At 38.2% G+C, this 21,547-nt stretch overlaps 1 protein-coding gene across 1 annotated transcript in view; it reads left to right on the forward strand.

Moving 5' to 3' along the window:
• The first annotated feature begins 15,840 nt into the window (after positions 1-15,840).
• Positions 15,841-21,547, forward strand: part of LOC140145726 (uncharacterized) — an 11,405-nt gene continuing 5,698 nt past the window's right edge. The window contains exons 1-5 of the mRNA XM_072167407.1: positions 15,841-15,910; positions 17,163-17,318; positions 18,083-18,222; positions 18,626-18,772; positions 19,692-19,861. Of these exons, the coding sequence (XP_072023508.1) occupies positions 15,841-15,910; positions 17,163-17,318; positions 18,083-18,222; positions 18,626-18,772; positions 19,692-19,861 (683 nt within the window). The remainder of the gene's footprint in view (positions 15,911-17,162; positions 17,319-18,082; positions 18,223-18,625; positions 18,773-19,691; positions 19,862-21,547) is intronic.

Genomic DNA, 21,547 nt, shown 5'->3' on the forward strand with positions numbered 1-21,547 from the left:
AGATGATTAGTGCTGCATAAGGCGACGAAAAAAGAAAACCCTGTTCTACGGGCCCGACCGACCCAGATTTTGAACAAATTGGGAAACAAATTTTTCCTGTACAAATGAATGCCGAACCCAAATTTCGAAATTTCAGGAACAATATTTTTTTGTATTTTCTCAAATTGCAAATTATTTACAGATTTTGCTGATTTTTGGGGTTATTTAAAAAAAAAAAAAAAAAACGGCCGACAGACCGACCCTACTTGAAAGGTCCATCCGCCCAAGACTACCCGTAGTCCACTTGCCCATTGTGCATACTCTGGATATTGTACCTAAGCTTAAAACTCTGATTTAATTAATGTGTGCACAATTGATAGATTTTCACATCTGTTCTTTTCAGTCACCCTACTCCCTCTGTTTGTTAGCTTCCCAAGTGGACTACTGACTTTGGATTGCGGTCAGAGATGCTTAACACGGCTGTCTATGAGCTTCTATGGATGAGATTGTCGGAAATCTGGCCTACTAAAATTGGCCATGATGTAATGCATCTTTAAATGGATCTGGCTTGTGATTGATCGCCCCGATCTCGTTATGGTTTAAATCTTCCGGGTACCTGTCATTACCATTAATAACTACATGGTACACAAGTATGTGGCCTACCCCGCCTTTGTGTTGTGTAATTGCATGAACGCGTCAGTAATTGCATGACGCGTCTTGTATTTGCTTTATGTTAAATTTGATTGATAAACAAGTATGATTGACAGTGTGAGTGTTAGGGACTTTGCCCGTTCAAAATCCTGTTTAAAATTGAAAGTCCATAGTCTATTTTTAACCTGGAATTTTGCGATTAATAAACTGGCAGATTCTAAAATCAGAATTGTTCAGTATTGAAGTGCCAATACAATTATGACATTATGATATGTTGCATTCAATAATATAAGACTACGTACACTTTACTTTACTGTCACTAATATAATAATATAAACTTTTTCATAACAATTTTATACTAGTATTTTGATGTAATTAATATCAGTATAATTTCGAGTTCAACTGAATGCTTTCATCATGATTAACATCAAAAATAGACTATGGCATATAGTCTAGTCCGCCCATAGAACAGGGTTTCTTTTTTCTTCCCCTAATGGTGAATCATAGCAAAAAAAAAGGTTAAATTTTTGTGAAAAGTGTGAAATTTGGCTCAGATGTAGTATTCAGTCTGGTGAACAATTCTAGGGGGAGGGCCAAAAATATTTTGTCCAATATGGCCACCATAGGGGTCATCGAACTTTATACAGTGAAAAAATTCAAAGTTGTTCAAATTGAGTTATAAACCATGCCAACGTGTTCCCCTGGTCACAAGGATCCAGAAAAAGTATAGCTTGACCTATCTGTGATGTACGGCTCTCAAGTTATAAGCAAAAAGGTCAAATGTCAAAGTTTGACCTCTACAGGGCTCAAATTTGAAAACTTGTTTTCCGATTGTTATCAAAATGGTCTCAAATTGTTCCTCTCAGTATACTATTCCATAGTAGGATAGGTTTTACATATGTAGGAAGTTTGCTTCCCAAGGTTGCACAGGCAAATAGGTCAAAACCATAAAGCTCCATATCAAACGTTACATAGACCTATTGACTGACCAATTTTTGGGTGTAACCTTGGGAAGCAAACTTCCTAGATATCTTATTATGAATTATTATGACGAGAGGAAGAATTTGAGACCATTTTGATAACAATCGGAGCAAGTTTTCAGATTACTCTGTATATTATTATTATTATTATCATCTTGAATAATTTGTTATTGCCAAGTTATACTTTGTATGTGTATGAGGTCCTATTTTGGAAGAGAGAGCTTGTCACTGAAGCTGTGTACCGAAAATATAATAAAAAAAACCCAATGAAAACAATAAAATTGTTCTTGTTTTGTTTTCGTACACTGTGATTGAATTTTCTGCCATCATATACCGTTAAAAACTTGATAGTTGGTACATGTGCTTACTGTCAAGCACTTTTAAAACATGCAAACATGAATAGCCCCATCCACAAAAGTGTAAAGGGTTTTAAGCAAATCATCGATACACATACACAGTGTTCGAATTTAGGAAAAATAAATGGTTGTCCCATGGACAACCAGATTACAATTTCTGGTTGTCCGTCGAAGTTTTTGGTTGTCCGTAGGCCTACAAATGTGACTTTTGGCTAGATTTATGGTTGTCCGGCGGACAACCGAATCAGTATTTTTGGTTGTCCGGCGACTTTTTTAGTTGTCCCGGGCAACCGGACAACCAAAATTTCGAACGCTGCACATACATGTAGTTATATATATGAACGAGTAAACCTGCAAATTTCTGTGTCAACTCCATTAGCTCAGTTGGTAAAGCGCCAGACTTTGGTACAATTTCATGTTTATAAAAGCGCTTGAGTAAGCACATGTGCTAACTATCAAGTTTTTACGGTAGATTCTTTGAGACACTTATATAAGCACAGGAGGAAAGATCGTTCGCAGTATTTGCGGCTGTAATTTTAATTTTTTTGGTGCAATTACGTTTTTTCAATGAAATTTTTTTTACAAAAATTAAAAAACAACAAGAAGTTATGGAACTGGAGAAACACTGCTCCTAAAAAAATCAAAAATTCTGAGTTTTTTTTTTCAAAACTGGATGAAGTTGTACATATTTATTACTGTTGCTATGAACAGCCAAGGACACACTGAATTAGCGTGCATTGCGAGCTGCATGTTCAATAGAAGCAAAATTGCCCCACCCCAATAATGCCTCCCCCTGATAAGGCCAAAATGATTTGCCCCACCCCCTTGGCTATCACACTGACAGTGGTGTGTCATTAAAAGAATATATTTTTTTCAGACACATACCAAAAAAATTCCCATTGGAGGGCAAGCAAACAATTCCTTGTGGACTATCTTACCATATCTCTAATTGGCTCAATACATGATATAGCCCTCTTTGAAACCAATCAAAATTCTTAGAGGCCAATAATTTGTCTGGCAGTGTCCATGGGGTTAAGGAAATCATTTTTGTGTCATATTTATCTTATTATTTCCCTGTCTCGCCAACTTCTTTTCCCCCAGCATATACCACCAGTATGACTCAACAATGTTTTCAGCAGGCAGGCAAGTGTTTTCTTCAAGGAAAATTCAATCAATGCAAGACACTGCTGGATAATCTGCCTATGATAGACATGAAGAGGTCTGTGGTTCTTCAACTGGTACAGGAAAGCAATCTACTCTTATGCAAGGTATGTGATATGAAGAAGGGAAATACCATATATCCTTGAATAGTCGCCCCCTTCAATTAAACGCTCCCCCCCCCACCATTTTTTCAACCAAGATGTTTAAAAAATGCTGATATATCCATGCTATCTTGTGTAGTAAGCTTACCAAGGTGCACACACGATCCCTAATTTGGCGAAAGTCTGATCGTAAACCCGGAAATGAACCAGAAGTCATCATTCCTAAGTTCATAGTTCATCATTTCAGTGTGAGTTTTAAGCTTACCTAATGATTTTAACAGGAATTATTGTTCTAAAAATGACCTCTAATAAAGGCCCCCTTTTGGAAAATGCAATGCCCCCTGGGGCGACTATTCAAGGATATACGGTAATGTGACCTGTTACAGCAAAAGGTACCTTTGGGATAATATTTTGTTGGAAATGGTGGGAAAGGTTGCGGGTTCGAACCCTGGTAGTGGTTTAGTATGCTTGTGGGAAAATTAAGTTAGCTTAAAATTCCCCTGGACAAGAATTTTCTGCTAATTGTCTTCTTGAAATCAAGGGAGCTGATCCTGGCTGCGACGGCCAATTGTGGAATGCTGTTGCTAATTGGTCAGTGGCGGCACCAGGAATTATTTTGGGTAAGGGGGCATTGGGGAGGCAAAGTCAATTTCAGGGGGGAGCAAAATCGACGAATTTTGCGCAAAATTGCCGCAAAAAGTGGAAATTTACCTAATTTTGGGGATTTTGTCTCAAAAGTGGGGGGCAAACTGGGGCTGGGGGCAAGAAAAATATTTGGGAAAATGTCCCCTTCCCCCCCGTAGTGCCGTCACTGTAAATGGTTATGGTATGATATAATGATATAGGCCTACATCTAGGGCTGTAGTAGTGGTCTGTGTCAACCTGTAAAATGGGGTGGGGCTTGTGCCTGTGTGTACAAATGTAACACACTTTAACTTGTCATGCAATTTTTGTGTGTGTGTGTAAATTAATGGATATACAATCTCATTGAACAAACTGTGTAGCATTCTAGCTAGCGAGCATTGCAATATAGCACTAACTAGCATTGCATAGCATTGCATAGCTAGCTAGCAAGCAAGGTAGCAAGCTAGCTTGCTAGCTAATATTCTCTTGATTTATATAGCACATTTTTAAGCACTGAAGAATCATAGATCGCATCAACTAAGCCCGATTTAGCCTACCGGCTCAAACCTATCATTTAGATTGTAACATTCACCAATTATATATGCAGCTCCCAAACTTCCATTGGGTGAAGGAATAAAGTTTTTGATAACCAAACAACTAATCACCGATTTTGAAAATAGCATATTAAACAGTGATTAATACCAATTTATAACAGAGGCCGTCAGTTTTTTTCCGCGGGCATCTTATGGGTATACTGCCATTCTGTATGTCACAGGGGTGTCTATTCTTCCAGAAAATTGAAATTATTCCCTCACCCTACCGCGCTGTGTCACATCCGTCCCCAGATTCTTCCCCAACTGAAAACCCCCAAAATGGACCAAAAAGGGAAACTTTTAGGTTGGTTGCTATCTCCTGGGGGGGCATGCCCATATATTGACATACGTCATGAGCCCATGAAAAGACCCCGTTATTTTTGGCAAACTACACCAAATGACCCTGTTTTTTTCAGTAGCCTACACTGAATGACCCCCTTTCTTGAACAATTAGTCCTCTCAAAATTGAAATTTCGGCACACTTCACACATTTTGAGCAAAATAAATGAGTTTTGTCTATGTTGTACTGTAAAATTGGGTAAAAAGCTATTTTTGATTGTCAATGATGTGAAACTTTAGGCTCTCCCATACAAAATCACTAAATTTTTGACATTGCCAACACCGAATGACCCCCTTTTTTCTGAAAATTTCCACACCGTTAGACCCCTAGTTTCATACGCTGGTGAGCACAGGTATGTCACTTTCATATTCGAGTGCCTCCCCCAGGTACGGGTGCTATCTAAATGTACTTTTCCTTATTTTCTTGTTCCCTGCCTTCCCTGAATGAACATAGGTGTGTTGTGAGTTGTTCTATTCTGTCTTCCCTAAAAACATCAAATTATTTCCTAGAAGGTACAGTCTGGACACTGAACCATTGCATCTAAGGACTAATGGTTCAAAGGGAAGACAGGCTGGTAAACACCTCTAGGATCTTTATTATTTTCAGAGCTACTGTGATTTATTATTTATATGGGTGTGAGAGTTCAGCTTTTTTGTTTTGATTTTCAGCTTTTTTTGTACTAGTACACTTGCTCTGTATAAAAGTATAGGATCTTCCCAAATTGCAGCTTTTTGCTAGGTGTTTTGAGCTTTTTGCTATCTGGTTTTTGCGTTTTCAGCTCTTTTATATATGTGGTGACTCGACGCCCCTGATTTATAAAGCCTTAGAATTAAAATTCTTCTGTTGCAGAGTTAGGAGAATGCCACTGAACTATTGCATCTAGGGAAGAATAATCAAGGATTTGGATCTGAAGCTGAGGTTTAAAGGGGAAGATAAACTTGGACAATAGAGCTGTTAACTAATTGATGGTTCTTTCCTTAGAATCCCAAATGCTTCCCTACATAGGCAGATGTCCAAACTAAAAAGAAAATGGATTTTGTATAAAAATTAAAATATGCAAAGGCAGGGAAGAATATTACTGACCCAACTTTTCCCTGTTTTATGATAAAGTCCATGGTTTCCTTCAAATAATTATTTTTGGGATGGGAATGTGTAAAAGCCAAGGGATCATACATGTATGCTAATGTTATGTACCCATTATAATTCTTCCCTAATAATGACACTTGATGAATTCACCCACCCTGTAGAGTAGTCACTGCCAGCCAGTGACCATCTATTTCATTCCAAAAATACCATAAATTTTAAAATACATGTTCCAGTTATACATTTTTCCCCAAATTAATTAATTTTAATTTTAATCTTCCTTGAATCCTGTTGACTTTCTTCTGTTTTTCCCCTCTTTTTTTTTCTTTTTCAAAATGCAAAATTCTTCCCCAAAGGGGTAAAATTATTCCCTCCCCTTTGGGGGCGATTAACGGAAGAATAAACGCCCCTGGTATGTCATGCATTAGACATTATGTCCCCGATTACGCGGAAGTGGCAGCGTGTTACGCACCTCTTCAGTCGAGCGTCAATGCGGTGATCTTAGCAAGATGGTGGCGTTGACGTAACAATGACTACATCTGTTGAATAGCATGCTATTTATTATTTGAATTGAATACAGGAAGATGCTAGCATATTAACCTGTGATAAAAACCAAGTGCCATCATCAGCAGCTGTCAAACAAGTACTACAAAAATTAAGAGGTAGGTATACAGCAGATTCTGTCTGGTACAGCTGTTTTCTACAGCAATTTAATGCTTCAAGCTTGCCTTCCAACTACATTAAGGTCAATAAGGTGTTAACCCCTGTATACCCTTAACAAAGACAGATAGGTCATAATTTGAACCAGCAACCTGCATTTCTTAACTCGGACTTAAGATCTAATTTGTTGAAATTGTTCAAGAAATAAAAACACAATGATCAAAAAAACCCAAGGAAGATGCAAATTCAAAAGTTGCAGTTTACTCCATTGCATGCCCTATTGATTTGTACACAAAGCGTTCTCGAACAAGAGAATTAGCACAGTGCTTCCATTAATTAGCACATTTAAACAATCGTCATGCTTTCATTGATTAGAACATAAAAGTCCAACTGTTGATTTTGTTCCTTCCTTAGGGTTTAGATCACTGTTTCTTTAATTGTCAACCAATTTCAACAAATGAGGTCTTAAATCGGAGCTAAAGAGTGCAGGTATTGGCTACTTGTTTTCATTTGGACATATTTGTCATTGTGTATAGGATATACAGGGATGAACATATCATGGTACCTTAATTCTTTTGCACACTGTATATAGGAGAGTGACTGATAATGTTTAACGTCCACTATAGTTTTCGGCAAGGTCCTTTTGTATTGGCAGTGACAGTCCAACACGCTCATCCTGATTATCGCATAAAAAGAACCAAGTCACATCTAGGTCATGCAATGTTACATGGCTGTTTAGTGATTGAGGTACTGATATTTCATGACATAATTCAATTAGCCAATCGTACCCATTAGATGGAACTGAGTACCTATATATACTTTTATCAGCTCGTAATCGGCGGGAATTATTAGGCTTTTACGTTAAGAGTGATATAGTTGATCTGTCTGGTCTATATTTTGAGTGTTAAAGAATGTAGACAAAGTATAGGACTTCAATTAATAATTTGTAATACTTCTGGTGAGATATCACAAGACAATTCTCCATATAAATATATTGATATTAATCCGCGACAATGTTATAAGGCATTGCAATTACGAGCTGATCAAACTATAGGTAATATAATAGTTGTGGGTACTGCGGTTCTACAGTGTACCTGGATCATAAAAAGAAAACAAAAAGATAAGAACAAATTGGTGGCTCAGAGGCAAAAAGACATATCTCCATTTACTGCTCATGATTGCATTTGATATAACTGAATTCACTTATGCATGGGTGTCCATACATAATTTGTAATACTTCTGGTGAGATGTTACAAGACAATTCTCCATATAAAATATATTGATATTAATCCGCGACAATGTTATAAGGCATGCATACCGATTACGAGCTGATCAAACTATAGGTAATATAATAGTTGTGGGTACTGCGGTAAAAGATAAGAACAAATTGGTGGCTCAGAGGCAAAAAGACATCTACATTTACTGCTCATGATATGCATTTGATATAGCTGAATTCACTTATGCATGGGTGTCCATACACCTCCTATGGCAGACATGACCTTAATTTAATTGTCCTATGGACGCAATAAGTAGATCAAACACAACTATTGCCGGAGCTGGATCTTTACCATCCGAATCTTTTATTTCCTTTCATTTACACAGTTGATCAAGTGTCAACTGTGTTCTTCATACTTAATTTAATATCACATACATTTTGTATCACCTCAGACAGCTATATCATCTGAGGTTCTTACATGTATATTACTTCAGATGTATCAGACAGCTACAACATCTGATACCTGTCCCATTCTCCAAACAGCATAATTTGGCTAGGATTTAAACAATTACTCATTTAATATCACCTCAGACGGCTGTATTATCTGAGAGTATACACAGTTGACAGGAAATCAACTGTCTATATTATCTAATACTTTTAATATCACTTCAGACGGCTATATCATCTGAGCTTTATGTATCAGACAGCAATCATATATGTATCCAGACAGCAATATCATCTGATACCTTTTTACGCAATCAGACAGCTATATCATCTGATGCCATTTACGGTCCTGAAGTGAGACGACCCACTTCAAATCCCAAACAGCATAATTTGGCTTGGACCTAGTCATTACTCATTTCCGGAATTAGGACAACCCCATTCAATTTCCAAACAGCCTAATTTGGAATTTGGAATTGACATTAAATATTAAGTATGTGAAAACATTCCCAATGACTTCCTCAAATGCAGCAATGTATCTCCATTTTGATTCATATATTGGACAAAATGGTAAAAAGCAAAAGAAACAATGCCATTTAATATCATATTTTTCATAAAGGGAGTGGTGGGTGGGTTTTAAAATTTTCCTGACCTCTTCGGATGGTATCAAAACAGCTTATGAATTTTCCAGGCAATATTTTCTGAGAAAACGGCCACGCCCCCAGAACCGCTGCCTATGATTGGCTACTGGCACGCGACTCGACCCAGGGCATGGATGCACAACAGGTGTCGGCCTGATGTCACAACACGCATAGCTCCACCTTTTATTGATCTACAGGACAATGAAACCCTTTTCAACAACCCAGGGCTTATTACGCCAATGACAATTTTGGTTTTGATTGAAGTTGGCTCAATCAAAACCCGATTGCCCACACAGGGAGTGTGAATTTCAAATGTGGTTACTTGAATGGGCAACTCCATTTGAAATGTACACCCATGTGGTGAGAGATTTTAATGTAATGTCTTTTATAGGGATGTAGGGATATTAAATGAAAGCCCATGGTACACACACTCATGTACTCTAGGGTATACTCTGAATATACTTATAATTATCACAAGCAGTTATAGTGTACACAGTAACTAATGGAGATGAGTCTTTGTGCCACTGAGTTATTTATTAATGCAACAACAACATGCATAACATTTAAGGAATTCCATGAACCCACACATCTTATTGAAAGCACTGCAATGGGGGCATAAAGCAATGATTTCCCCCCGTTTTGTCAGAATTATATAAAATATTTGTGACACGATCAAGGGAAATGAGTCGGATGTCACTAATATTGATTTTGAGATAGTGGCAAAGAAAGTGTTCAAATTCTTTTGTTTTATACTGTTTTCAGGGATTGATAACTTGATGAAACCTCGCAAAGAAAAGTTGTATAAACACAGGGTTTTCAGTTTCTGAAAGATCTAAATATGTGCTCTTCAGAAACATGTAAAACTGATTTTCGACCTGGGTCAAAATGTGACTCATGTCACAATTTTGGTACATTGAAAATGATATTTGGTGTAAACAAGCCTAATGCGTAATGATTGATTGATTACGTTGTAGAAATTGCATTCTCTAGCTTGGAATGGAGAAGAAGTCCTTAAAATTAGAATTTTGTCATTATCTGATTATGACTTTTATTTTGTGTTTTCATTCTTGCAGGACTTCCAGCATCTAAAAAGCTTTTTCCTCTGGAATTGGCTTTAACATACAATGAAGTTATGTTATCACATTTGCAAGGAAGTAATACAGGCCAAATGGTGTGGGATGTGAAGAGGGAGATACCTGAATTGGAAAAGAAACTGTCGAGTTGTCTGAAAAGATGTAAGGAATAAACTTTGGGGTTTCAAAAATAATAATTTGGAGAGTTGCAATTATAATTGGTACATCCTTCATCTACCACCGGCGCATGTCAGTCATTGTGTCGTGCCTGACAACTGAAAAACAAATGTGATGGACATGAATACAGATACGAGAGTGACTTTTGTCCCAAAACATGTGTTTGCATGCAGTGGTGAAAGGATTGCACACTGAATGTTCTAATCTAAATTTCAGTTGCAGGGCTGGGTAAAAGCTTAACTTGGACAATTTACACAGAATCAGTTCCCATAGATTTCAGGGTAAAGTCCAACACCAAATTTAAACATAATTTTCTCAGTTATACCGAATGGTCTATTCCATTTAAAATCCACACTACCCCTGTGGAAGATTTTGGAAATCTCTTTTACTGAGAGAGAATGAATTTCAAATGTTACCCGTCAGGGTTAATCATTTTGAAACCCATACTCCCCCTGTATTATAGGTTTACCAATATCTTACACAACTGGAGGAAGTATTTCAAATAGAAGTTACCCAACTGTCTATTCTATTCAAAAACTCATACTCCCACTGTGGAAGACTTCAGCTAAATCTTCCACAGGGGTAGTGTGGATTTTAAATGGAATAGCCCAATAAGGGCATTGCCTTGTTTTAATTGTTAGACTGTGTTAATCATTATTCAGCATCAAAGTGGTTACGTAATTCTCTTGGTTACCGGATCACACTATTTTGGTATGCCTTCGAGTGCCATATACTTGTGTGGTGATTGTTTCGATTGTGGTTCATTACTCAAACGCGTGATCCTGTTGACACAGTAACTTGGATACTGAATTGTTTATGAGCTACCTGTTATGAGGACAATGACATTCACTGACTGATGTTAAGTAAAAATATGTGTTATCTTGAAATAGGTCCATGGCTCATCAAGCTCCTTGTGAGTTTTCTCCACGACCCTATAATATTCTACTATAACGTTGACAACTTGTATAACTTGTAATGAGTCTCTGTTTATCACACACAGGTAGAGCAGCACTGAAGTTGACAAAGAATTCAAGACACAGAGATGTAGAAGAGCAGCTGAAGGAAATATCAGACAAAAAACTTGAAACAGGTATGTTGAATATGGTATAAGGGCTCTATGTTAAAAACCACCTAAACCTACGAGACAATTTTAGATCAAGTACTGGTATTCACATTTTTTATACCATATTTGTTCCATTAGATTCCTATTTAGTGGTGCACACTTTAATAATGGCACAGAACAAAGCAAAATAGTTGCATAGTTGTAAGTTCTAACGTCTTGGCTTTGATGCCCACTGTTCCACAACAACAAATTAGCACCATCTGTCAAGACATTCTCACAATGTAATAAGAGGAGGTTAGCCAGCCTCTTATCTCCCATTGTTGAGTGCTATTAAATCAAGGGTCAGCGCTTCAGTGATGTTCAGATCCCCATTCTGCAACTATTCTGTCAAGTGCTTTATCTTGAACATTGTGTTCTTCATAAACATAATCGACACAATGAAATCTTTTAAGTTGAGTACTTTCTTGTATAGGCCAGCTGCTTTGGCTTTCATTTTTTGGTCAACTGGAGGTGGAACTAATGCAATTTGTTGGAGAGCATTCACAATCAGTGATGCCAACGCCGCGCCTTAGGCGCACAATTGGGCTACTTGGCGATCACTTGCCGCTACTCAAAAAAGCATGCCGCTACTTGTCTAAAATTGGGCTACTTTTGCCAGTCTCAGGTCAGCGGCACTAATTTGATGTATTTTCCTTTCAATTTAGCCGATTTATAAAGGTTTTGAGTCTTTGAAGCTCCAAATTGAAATTACAATGGGTTTTGTGACCATTTATTGATCGGTCAGTAACTTCCCAGTAAGTACCGGAAGTTTCAAAGTCAAGTGCTTTTCCGCCCAATTGGGTGTTTTGCGTTCTAAATTGGGGTAAATCCGCCCAAATATCCGTATTGGGCGCTTTTTGGAAGCTTAAAAAATGGGCTACTTGAGAATCCTTTACCGCGGCCTGGCGAGTCAATGTGCCGCGCCTTGACGCTGAAAAGTTTTGGCAACACTGTTCACAATACCTTCCATTGACCGCCAAACTGCTTGTATGGATTTGGCTCTGGCTGTTCACAGATTCAGGGCATTCTCTATCTTGGCCATATGCTCGTTCAGTACCGAATATCGCTTGGTGCTCCCAGAAAAGAAGACATACAGCTCCTCCTAAATGTTGAACATTTCCTTGATGATGGTACTGCTGTCACATGTGTGCTCAACCACTGTATTTGCTCTAGTGAGCTTGGCAAGGAACATATGATATTGTTCTCTTCAGCTTCTTGGTAACCTCTGCCTGTACACTAATGTGCTTTCCAGACACACTGGATGCGAAGTCATAAGATTGGAATGCAATTTCTTTTGTATTCAACTGATTGTCATCTAAGGACTGTATGATGTCATGGGCTTGTCCTGTCCCTGTTTTGCTCTAGTTTTCTTTACTTCAAGGAGTCTTGTCTTTCTTTAACTTCACCATTCTTGTTGACATATCTATCTGCAACCGCTAGACGATCTTTGTGAGATACATCTGGAGTTGTGCCAGCCATAACTGAACACGCCAGCTTTGTTAAACTCGGACTGAATCTGTTTCCTGGAGTGCTTGGCCAGAAGCATTATCATTTCATTTTGGGACTCAGGGCTCATATAGGTAATGTGGTTAGGTCCCAGGTGCCTCTCTTTCAGCCATCGTCCCATTGTGCTACTATGACGACCGAAGAGTTGCACAATTTGGTAGAATTTATCGTCTTCGGGAGTATCACCTCTAAATGGTCAAGCTTGACAAGGTTCTTATAATTTCCAGAAGAATCGCCGCTGCCTCTTTGTTACCTAGTTGGTCTTGTTTTGCCTCGATCAAATCTGCTTGTTGGTCTCGGTCAAACAGAACATCCATGTGTGCTGATTCCTGACAAAAGTTGACAATTACTTGATCCAAAGTGTTCAGCCAGTTTGCCCTTCTTACCTACACCACTATACTCCTCATCTTGTGCCACTGCCTAACACCAACACTGGACCAGGCTTGGTCGATATTGGTTCTACCAATGCCAGATGGAAACATTGAACAGACATAACAGAATGCTGCATCTTTTGTGATACTGTATTCAAGATGAGGATAAGATGTGTACCATGTTGAAGAAAAACGACATTGCTTCTTGGGAGGAATATCTTTGTTTAGAGGAAACGTTGGGAACTTTGGTTGGTGTGGCCCAACATTGACAAGATACTTTCTTTCAATCTTTTTTAATTTCTCTTCTCTCCCCGGGTCATGTATGTTTGCTTTCACTACATCAAGGCTCTGATTTACATTTCTTTTATTATTTTGCACTTTTTCTAGAACTACTGTGCATTCTCAGAAATTATTTGTGGAGCTTTTGATATGTGGGTACATATTTCTACAACATTTGACAAAAACATCTCAACCAATAGACAACTGTCCCCTTTCACTTCTTCCAAAAGTGCATTTGCTGTCTGTAAATCTTTAACTAGATACCCTAACTGTCCAGCACACATCACCCAATCAATACCATCGCCCTCTGCATCTAGTTCTTTGTCTTCATCGTCTTTATCTGCAACATCATGTTCATCTGCACCCACATTACCATGTTCATCTGTACTGACATTGTCATGTTCATCTGCACTGTCCATAACTCCTTCAACTACAATGCTTTTTGCATCATTAGTATCATAACTGTCAATTTCCATGTCTTCATTTGAACTCTCATTACCAGGTTCATCATGTCCACTGTTTTGACCAGGAAAGTGGAATCTCTGTTTATTTAGCTCTGTGTCTATGAAAATGGATGGCATGTCCATATAAAACCACAAAACTTTATACATTCTTGGACAAACAATAGGCCAATGTAAATAATTATGAAAAACTAATATTATTGTTAATGTGGATCAATTGTACAGGTTTACTTCCCTTTATCACTCATCATCTCTCACCCTCTTCTATCTCTCATTTTTTTGACATCCCTTTTTCTCTATCTCCCCCACTCGCCTCTCTCTCTCTCTCTCTCTCTCTCCCGCTCCCTTTCCCCCTTCTCTCTCTTTCCTCTCTCCCATCCCCCTTTTTGAGATCACCAGGGATTGTTGCACCCCCATAGCGACAGCCCTGGCTGGACTGAGGAGTGTAAAAAAGTTAAAGGTATACAGCCGGTTTAATAATATGAATAATAGGCATATACCACTACCTCAGGGGATATCACCACCTGATGTGATACAATGTAGTGATGTTTTTTCATCATATTTTTGTCCTTTTGCTTTCCTTGTAGATACCGGTACCTGTTTGGCCCTCCTGTGTTGTGTCATCAGTACATATTATCTCATAAACAGTGAAACAGATAGAGTGTTAAATGTACTAGATACAGTGAAGGAACTTCTCCATGACTCATCAACTCATGAACAGGTTTGTATAGGACGTTGTAAACACCAGTGGCAGCACTGGATGGTGGATGATGTAGCTCCCCCATTCCCAGCCTGGGCCCCCCCCCAGTCAGTGTCCAAAATAAGGGAAAAAGTGGAGGTTGTCCCAAGGGCAACCTAATCATAGATTCTGCTTGTCCTCAAAATTTTCAGTTTTCCTATTAAATAAAAATATGTATGTGGTTTTTTTTTGGTGCAAAATTTTTTTGATGTTTTTGCTCAGGAAAACCTAGCTGTGCTAGCTTCTGATCAAACAAATCTGGATCATTGGCACTATCAGTTTACTCAGTGAATGGAGAATTAAAAATTCAGAAATGAATATGCTGAGGACATTATTTTTACTTTATTCACTAATCATAATTTTGGAGGTGAAATGTCTGGTTGTCCATTGGACAAGTGCTTGGCTTATCATGGTTGTCGCCAATGATTTTTGGACAAGCGGGCAAGAGGATTTAATGCTTATTTCGAGCACTGCCCCCAATCATAACAAAAGTCACTGAAAATTCCACTATTTGGAGTAACAATATTACAAAATTTTAGGCAAAATTTCAGACCTCCCATTTCATCCCCCATGAAATAACTTTGTGGTGCTGTCACTGACTCGCCTTTCTCCACCTGGAGTGTTGAGCCTTAATCCAAAGAATAATGCAGTGGAGTGAGGAAGGTTTATATGTCCTGCTCTAATGTGAAGTGTGGCAACTTTCTGTGAAATTGACTTCATAAAATACATTTCTCAATGTCATACATATTATTCACATGTTTTCAAATTGCCAACATTGTAATGTTGTAAAGAAACATATGAGCAGAAAGGAACGACAAGATTGGACAAGATTTGGTTTTTAATTTTTTTATTTCATTTTTGCAGCAAAGGACAAGTAAAATCTCTCTGTTGATGAAACTACCATCTCAGAACATGGTTATGAGATTATGCAAGGATGATACATGTAAGTTGTAATGGGTTATTCCAGTTCCATACACCCCTATAGAAGACATGACCTTAATCTCCCACAGAAGGGGTGCAGATTTCAAATGGAATCAACCAATAAACTCCATTTGAAATTCACTCTCACTGTGTGGGAGATTAAGATTGTGTCTTCCATAGGAGGTGTATGGATTTCAACTTGAATAGCCCTATGTAACTCCTCAGGTATATTGCCTATCCTGAGTTGGCTCATTCCATTTCAAGCTAGGTGGCTTCTATGAATAAAAAATGTGGGTACTATGCCCTCTATAAAACTTGGGTATTATGCCCTCCATAAAATTTGGGTACTATGCTTTCCATAAAACTTGTGTGTGCTGTGCCCTCCATGAGTGAAAACTTGGGTACTATGCCCTCTCTAAAACTTGGATACTATGCCCTCATGGGTGAAAACTTGGGTACTATGCCCTCCATAAAACTTGGATATTATGCCCTCCATAAGTGAAAACTTGGGTAGTATGCCCTGCATAAAATCACTTGGGTACTATGCCCTCAATATTAACCTTGGGTACTATGCCCTCAATATTAACCTTGGGTACTATGCCCTCCATATAAAACTTGGGTACTATGCGGTATGCCCTCCATAAATGAAAACTTGGGTTCTATGCCCTCCACTTATTTTGCACTTTGCTTTGCTGAGGTAGCATGTTTACTGTAAAAATATGAAAGTGGGGTCCTGAATGGCTACTTGAATCATGTCAGAAAATATCAATACCACCTTTGCTGATGATGTCTATAAAACTTGGGTATTATGCCCTCCATAAAATTCGGATGCTATGCCCTCCATAAAACTTGTGTGCTATGCCCTCATTAAGTGAAAACTTGGGTACTATATGCCCTCCATAAGTAAAAACTTGGGTAGTATGCCCTGCATAAAAAAAACTTGGGTACTATCCTCCATATAAAACTTGGGTACTATATGCCCTCCATATTAAACTTGGGTACTATGCGGTATGCCCTCCATAAATGAAAACTTGGGTTCTATGCCCTCCACTTTTTTTGCACTTTGCTTTGCTGAGGTAGCATGTTTACTGTAAAAATATGAAAGTGGGGTCCTGAATGGCTACTTGAATCATGTCAGAAAATATCAATACCACCTTTGCTGATGAAGTAGAATTTGACACACTTTGTCTAGTATACAAATGTTGACTGCTATGAGGGGCATGGTTAAAATTATAGGCCCAAGGTGATCTCAAAACCATGCTATGATCCGAGGCACACCATAGCATGGTTTGAGATCACCGCGGGCCTATAATGTTAACCATGACCCGAATTGTTTTATATACCTCATTAATATAGATTTTTGTCATCTGATTCATAGGCCATGGTAAAATTTACAAAGAAAGTTTTTCATTATATGAACCAATCACGTCACCGCAATTGGCTGGCAGCGGCGTTGGCGCCGCGTGCGTAATGCGAACACGCCATTGCGCGCATAGAGTTTGATCGGGACGCACACCGATAATGTGAAAAGACTATGCCCGGGGAATAGTCTTTTTAAAAGACTATTGCCCGGGGAATAGTTCAGTTTTTACGTAATTCTTAAAAAGGAGGGCATAGCTAATTCAATGACTGCACTTTTAACCAATCAGATGACAGGAATCTATATATGAGGTATATAATTTTATATATCACCTGTTTCATCTGCAGGTTCTTCTTCCTATATGACATCATCTATAGTGGATTTCCTCAGGGCATGCTGTTTTTTCCAAGAGGGGATGTTTCCATCCTGCCTGAAACTTCTACAGTCGGTGGAAAAAACAAGTTTATCTACACATATGCTTTCAATGTGGGAATACTTCAAAGGTCAGTGATAGCTATGCAGTTGTCAATTGCAATCCTGCCCTCCCAGGACCGGGCAGTAGCAGGGACTTAGCGGGACTTGGACAGGGAAGTAACAGCTCAATGTGTCTTGTACTACTGGGACATTGCCGAAACTTAATAATATGGTGACGTAACGCATCTCATCAAATGCGCTGGGGATATACCCGGGATGTGAAAAAAGTATACTATTTAACTGTGCTGGGTCATATGGGGGGGGGGGTACTAATCTGTTGTATTGATTTAACAGTGTAATCCAGGTTCTAGAGTTTAAGAAGTCACAGGCATGCTTTGAGATCTTTTTGGCAGCTGCCACAGGGTTAGGGAGTGTGGACATGGCCAGCCAGGGATGTACGAGAAAATAATGCACACCCTTCCGGGACTGTTACATTGTGTAACAGTTTCCAAAATTACATCCCCATCCAAGTCTCCAGTAGTCCTGGGTCCTAGGGACTTAGAATTCAAAGGACAACATCTTATAATTCTTCTGTTACTAACCAACCTCCAAGAATCATTTTGCATGTAAACACCAGATCAACAGATCATACTTTGCTGCTGGGTTTGTAACAACCGCATGCGCAATGGGGGTGTCACTTTTGTCAGGTTTGTGAGTCGTCAGCTAGACCCGATTATTCAATTACACTCTAGTTCATGTTTATACCTGCCCTTGCCACTGTTTTGTGAGTCATCAGATGGACTACTCAATTTTTAATTGGTTGTGTTTTGTGTTTAATGTTTCCTTCATGCAGGTTACTGTTTATATCAAGAAAATTCCTTCTTTGAAGCAGCACAGTGTCTTCATGATTTGCTGAAATCATCTGCTGCCCACTGTGATTCCATTATGAAAGCTAGATGCCATAATCTGATTGGTTGCTGCTTGGCTAAGCAGGTAAAGTCTTAAAACCATAATGTAACATATGCTGAGGAGGACGCCCTCAATATTTTTCCAAATTCTTTTTTTACACAATTGTAATGTATGTTAGGAAAGTAACATACCCTGCAAAATTAAGGTGCTGTAGTTTTGTCAAAATCCAAGATTTGGAATAAACGGTCTGAACAAGATGGTTTATATTACGATGGAAATATTAAATCGAAAATGCAAAGGCATGCAATGCTGTGCAGAAGTTGGTAAACACTCAGTCGGGTGGAATGACTGACCCTCACGAATATGTGAGAACTCTCATTGCACACCAGGCATGTGGACTTCGCCTTAGGGGTGCTATATTTGCACCTCTTTAGTGTATGGTTTTCAAATTTCAAGAAAATGCATCATTCCCTTTCATTTTCAATAGGACCATCCAAACACTGCAATCCAAACATTCAGAGATGCAATACAAGAAGATTTCACCTATCTGGAACCGCTATACAACATCTCGCTGATGTATAGACAACAGAAACTATGGGATGCTGAGCTGGAAAGTCTTAACTTGCTAGTAACTGTAAGTATAACACTGTATTGTTTGTGAGGGTGTGTGTTACATCATTAAGGGTCCAATTTGGAGGTGTGTGTATGCAGGTGGCTTATGTGTGAGAGTGACCCCCCCCCTGGAGATTTGAAAGCCAAAACTGTAAATGTATTGTTGCTTTATGTATAAAAGTTGGCTATTCCAGTTGAAATCCATACACCCCTTATGGAAGACATGATCACCTTAATCTCCCACACTGGGAATGAGAATGTCAAATGGGTTACCTACCCTGTGTGGAAGATTAAGGTCATGTCTTCCACAGACGGTGTATGGATTTCAACTGGAATAGTCCAATTCTTTCAGTGTACATACTCCCTGAATACTGTGTTGTCTGTAATAAACGCTCCCCCTCTAATAAACGCCCCCTCCAAAAACACAAACATTTCCATGCTATATTGTGTGAGTAAGCTTAAAACTTTTGTCAGTCATGTCAGTCTTGTCAGTGACGATCGCTAAATTGCACGGACAAAACCTATTCTGACTGCTTGATGATGTACTTACAGGTGTAATTTTGTTGTATTTACCAGGAAAATATAATTTTCCTCTTGATTTCCGTGAGCGCAGCCATGGTAGGAGTATTAGTATAGTCGTAAATCCCTCCTTTCTACAGGTTTAAATTTTTTTCACTGCAATTCACCTTCAATAAACGCCCCCATTTGGAAAAATGCAACGCCCCGGTGCGTTTATTACAATACGGTATGTGGAGTAGACTAACCAATACATACTTACCTCATTTTCTGCAATGGTTTATGGAAGGATTTGTGCTATCAGCAAGTTTTTGTAAAGTATATCTTGTGGATCTGACAGTGCGCTATAAAGATCATCACCGTATGGTCACAGCGTATGGCGATCAATAAATCCAATGATTTATTTTATTTCTTTATTCCAACAGGCTGTGGAAAACCAAGAACTAGAAGAGTCACCATCATCATCTGACAGTGGACTTGTTCTAAGTTTATCTCATGAAAATACACAAGGGATATTTACAAGACAATATAAGTGCAGTATCAATCTCACAAGTGCTTTGTACACGCTGGCTAAAAGATGTCTGGAACTGCAGAGGTATGACAAGCATCTTCATTATTTCACCTCTCTATGTAGCCTCTGTGGTCAGTATGCAAAAAAGACCTGGCCTAACTATAGAAATAAGTCCTACTTTTCCTATAAGTCCTATTTTTATCTGATTCTATATTATTGTAGATCCTGTTAAAGGTAAATGCATGTAGCTTAATATTAGATGGCTGCAGTTTAACTTTTTGACTTTGGAAGAAAAGAAAAGAGTAAAAGGGTCCCTCTCTAAGTCTAACCTCCATAGTTGTTTTGTGTATACGGACCTTAGTGTTAGCATCATGGTCAGGGGTTACTTTAACGCACAAATCACACATATTTTCATCTGGTGGTGAAAGATAACAAAAAGATACCCTTCTTATTATGAGAATGAACCATGGGATTATGGCCGTAGCTAATGGGGGCACAAGTCAGTAGTATTTAACAGTGAAAATTTTTGTGGCATTGTTATACATGTTTGTGCATTTAACATCAAAACCACTGGACAAGGAGAACTCAACATTTGGAAGGAGTTTGTTTTAATTGTAGACCTCTGTGTAAGATATATAAAAAACTGCTTAGCTCTTTTTGTTTTACCACAAATGTCACTTTTGTAATTTCTCTTAAATTTTTCCCTTAAGGTGGTACTACACCCCTTGATAAATTTGTGATTATTTTTGCATTTTTCTCAAAAAATAATAACACACTAGTAACAAAAGTTATGTATCGCTCATTCTACAAAATCCGTGCCAATCCACTAAAAAAATAGAAAAAATACAAGTTGTTCAAAAAGACCTGCTTTTTGTGTTTTTTAAAAGTTAATGTATCACTACTTTCAGATGTAAAAAATTGCCAACACCACTTGCATATTTTTCTTTCAGGAAGTCATGATGTTTTTTAACACTAAAACTCAATGTAATGTGAGCTACGTTACCGACTATAAAATGGGCTGGTTTTACTCAATCCAAGGTCATAAAAAGCAAATTAAAGATCACTTGAGTGAAATGTAAAACAGATTTAACCATTTCATAGAAGTTTTGAAGATGCTTAAATGAGTGTGTAACGTAGCTCACAGTAACGTAGTTCACTGGTTTTTAATGTTTTTAATGTGATTTGCGAACGTTAGAACATTGTGTCGGTTAATTCTAATATAAATGGGGTTCCACCACTGGTAGCTTTCACATATTATTAGGAAGTACATGTACTACAAGTGCATACTATAGAATCCTGGTAACGTAGCTCACCAATCTTAACATGGTCGGTCGAAATTTCAATGTTTACAACATTTCTATGCCAAAATGCTACAGCATCACGATTTTTACTGTGATTTTAAAACCTATGAGTGTTTCCTTTCAAAAACCGCAAATTACATTGATACCTCTGTTTTACTTCTTTCCAATAACATGTGTTAAAAAGGGTAACGTAGCTCACAGCGTTTTGGTGGAAAGTGCAATTTATTTTAGAATTACACAAAGACATTTTAATCACTAAAATATAATGTTGATAAACAATATGATGGTGCGTTATCTAATTAAAAAACAATAAATATGTAAAGAAATCGCATTTATTCAAAGAAAATATTCAGGTTTAGATGTGACACTTGAGCTGTGGAAACGCATTTTTAGCGATTTTTGAGCCTTTGCAAGGGTTAATCAGGCTAGGCTGAAGAAAGCATTTAAAGTATGGAAAACTATATATGTC

This window comes from Amphiura filiformis, unplaced genomic scaffold (genome assembly GCF_039555335.1).
Source record: "Amphiura filiformis unplaced genomic scaffold, Afil_fr2py scaffold_596, whole genome shotgun sequence".
In the NCBI taxonomy this organism is placed as follows: domain Eukaryota; kingdom Metazoa; phylum Echinodermata; class Ophiuroidea; order Amphilepidida; family Amphiuridae; genus Amphiura; species Amphiura filiformis.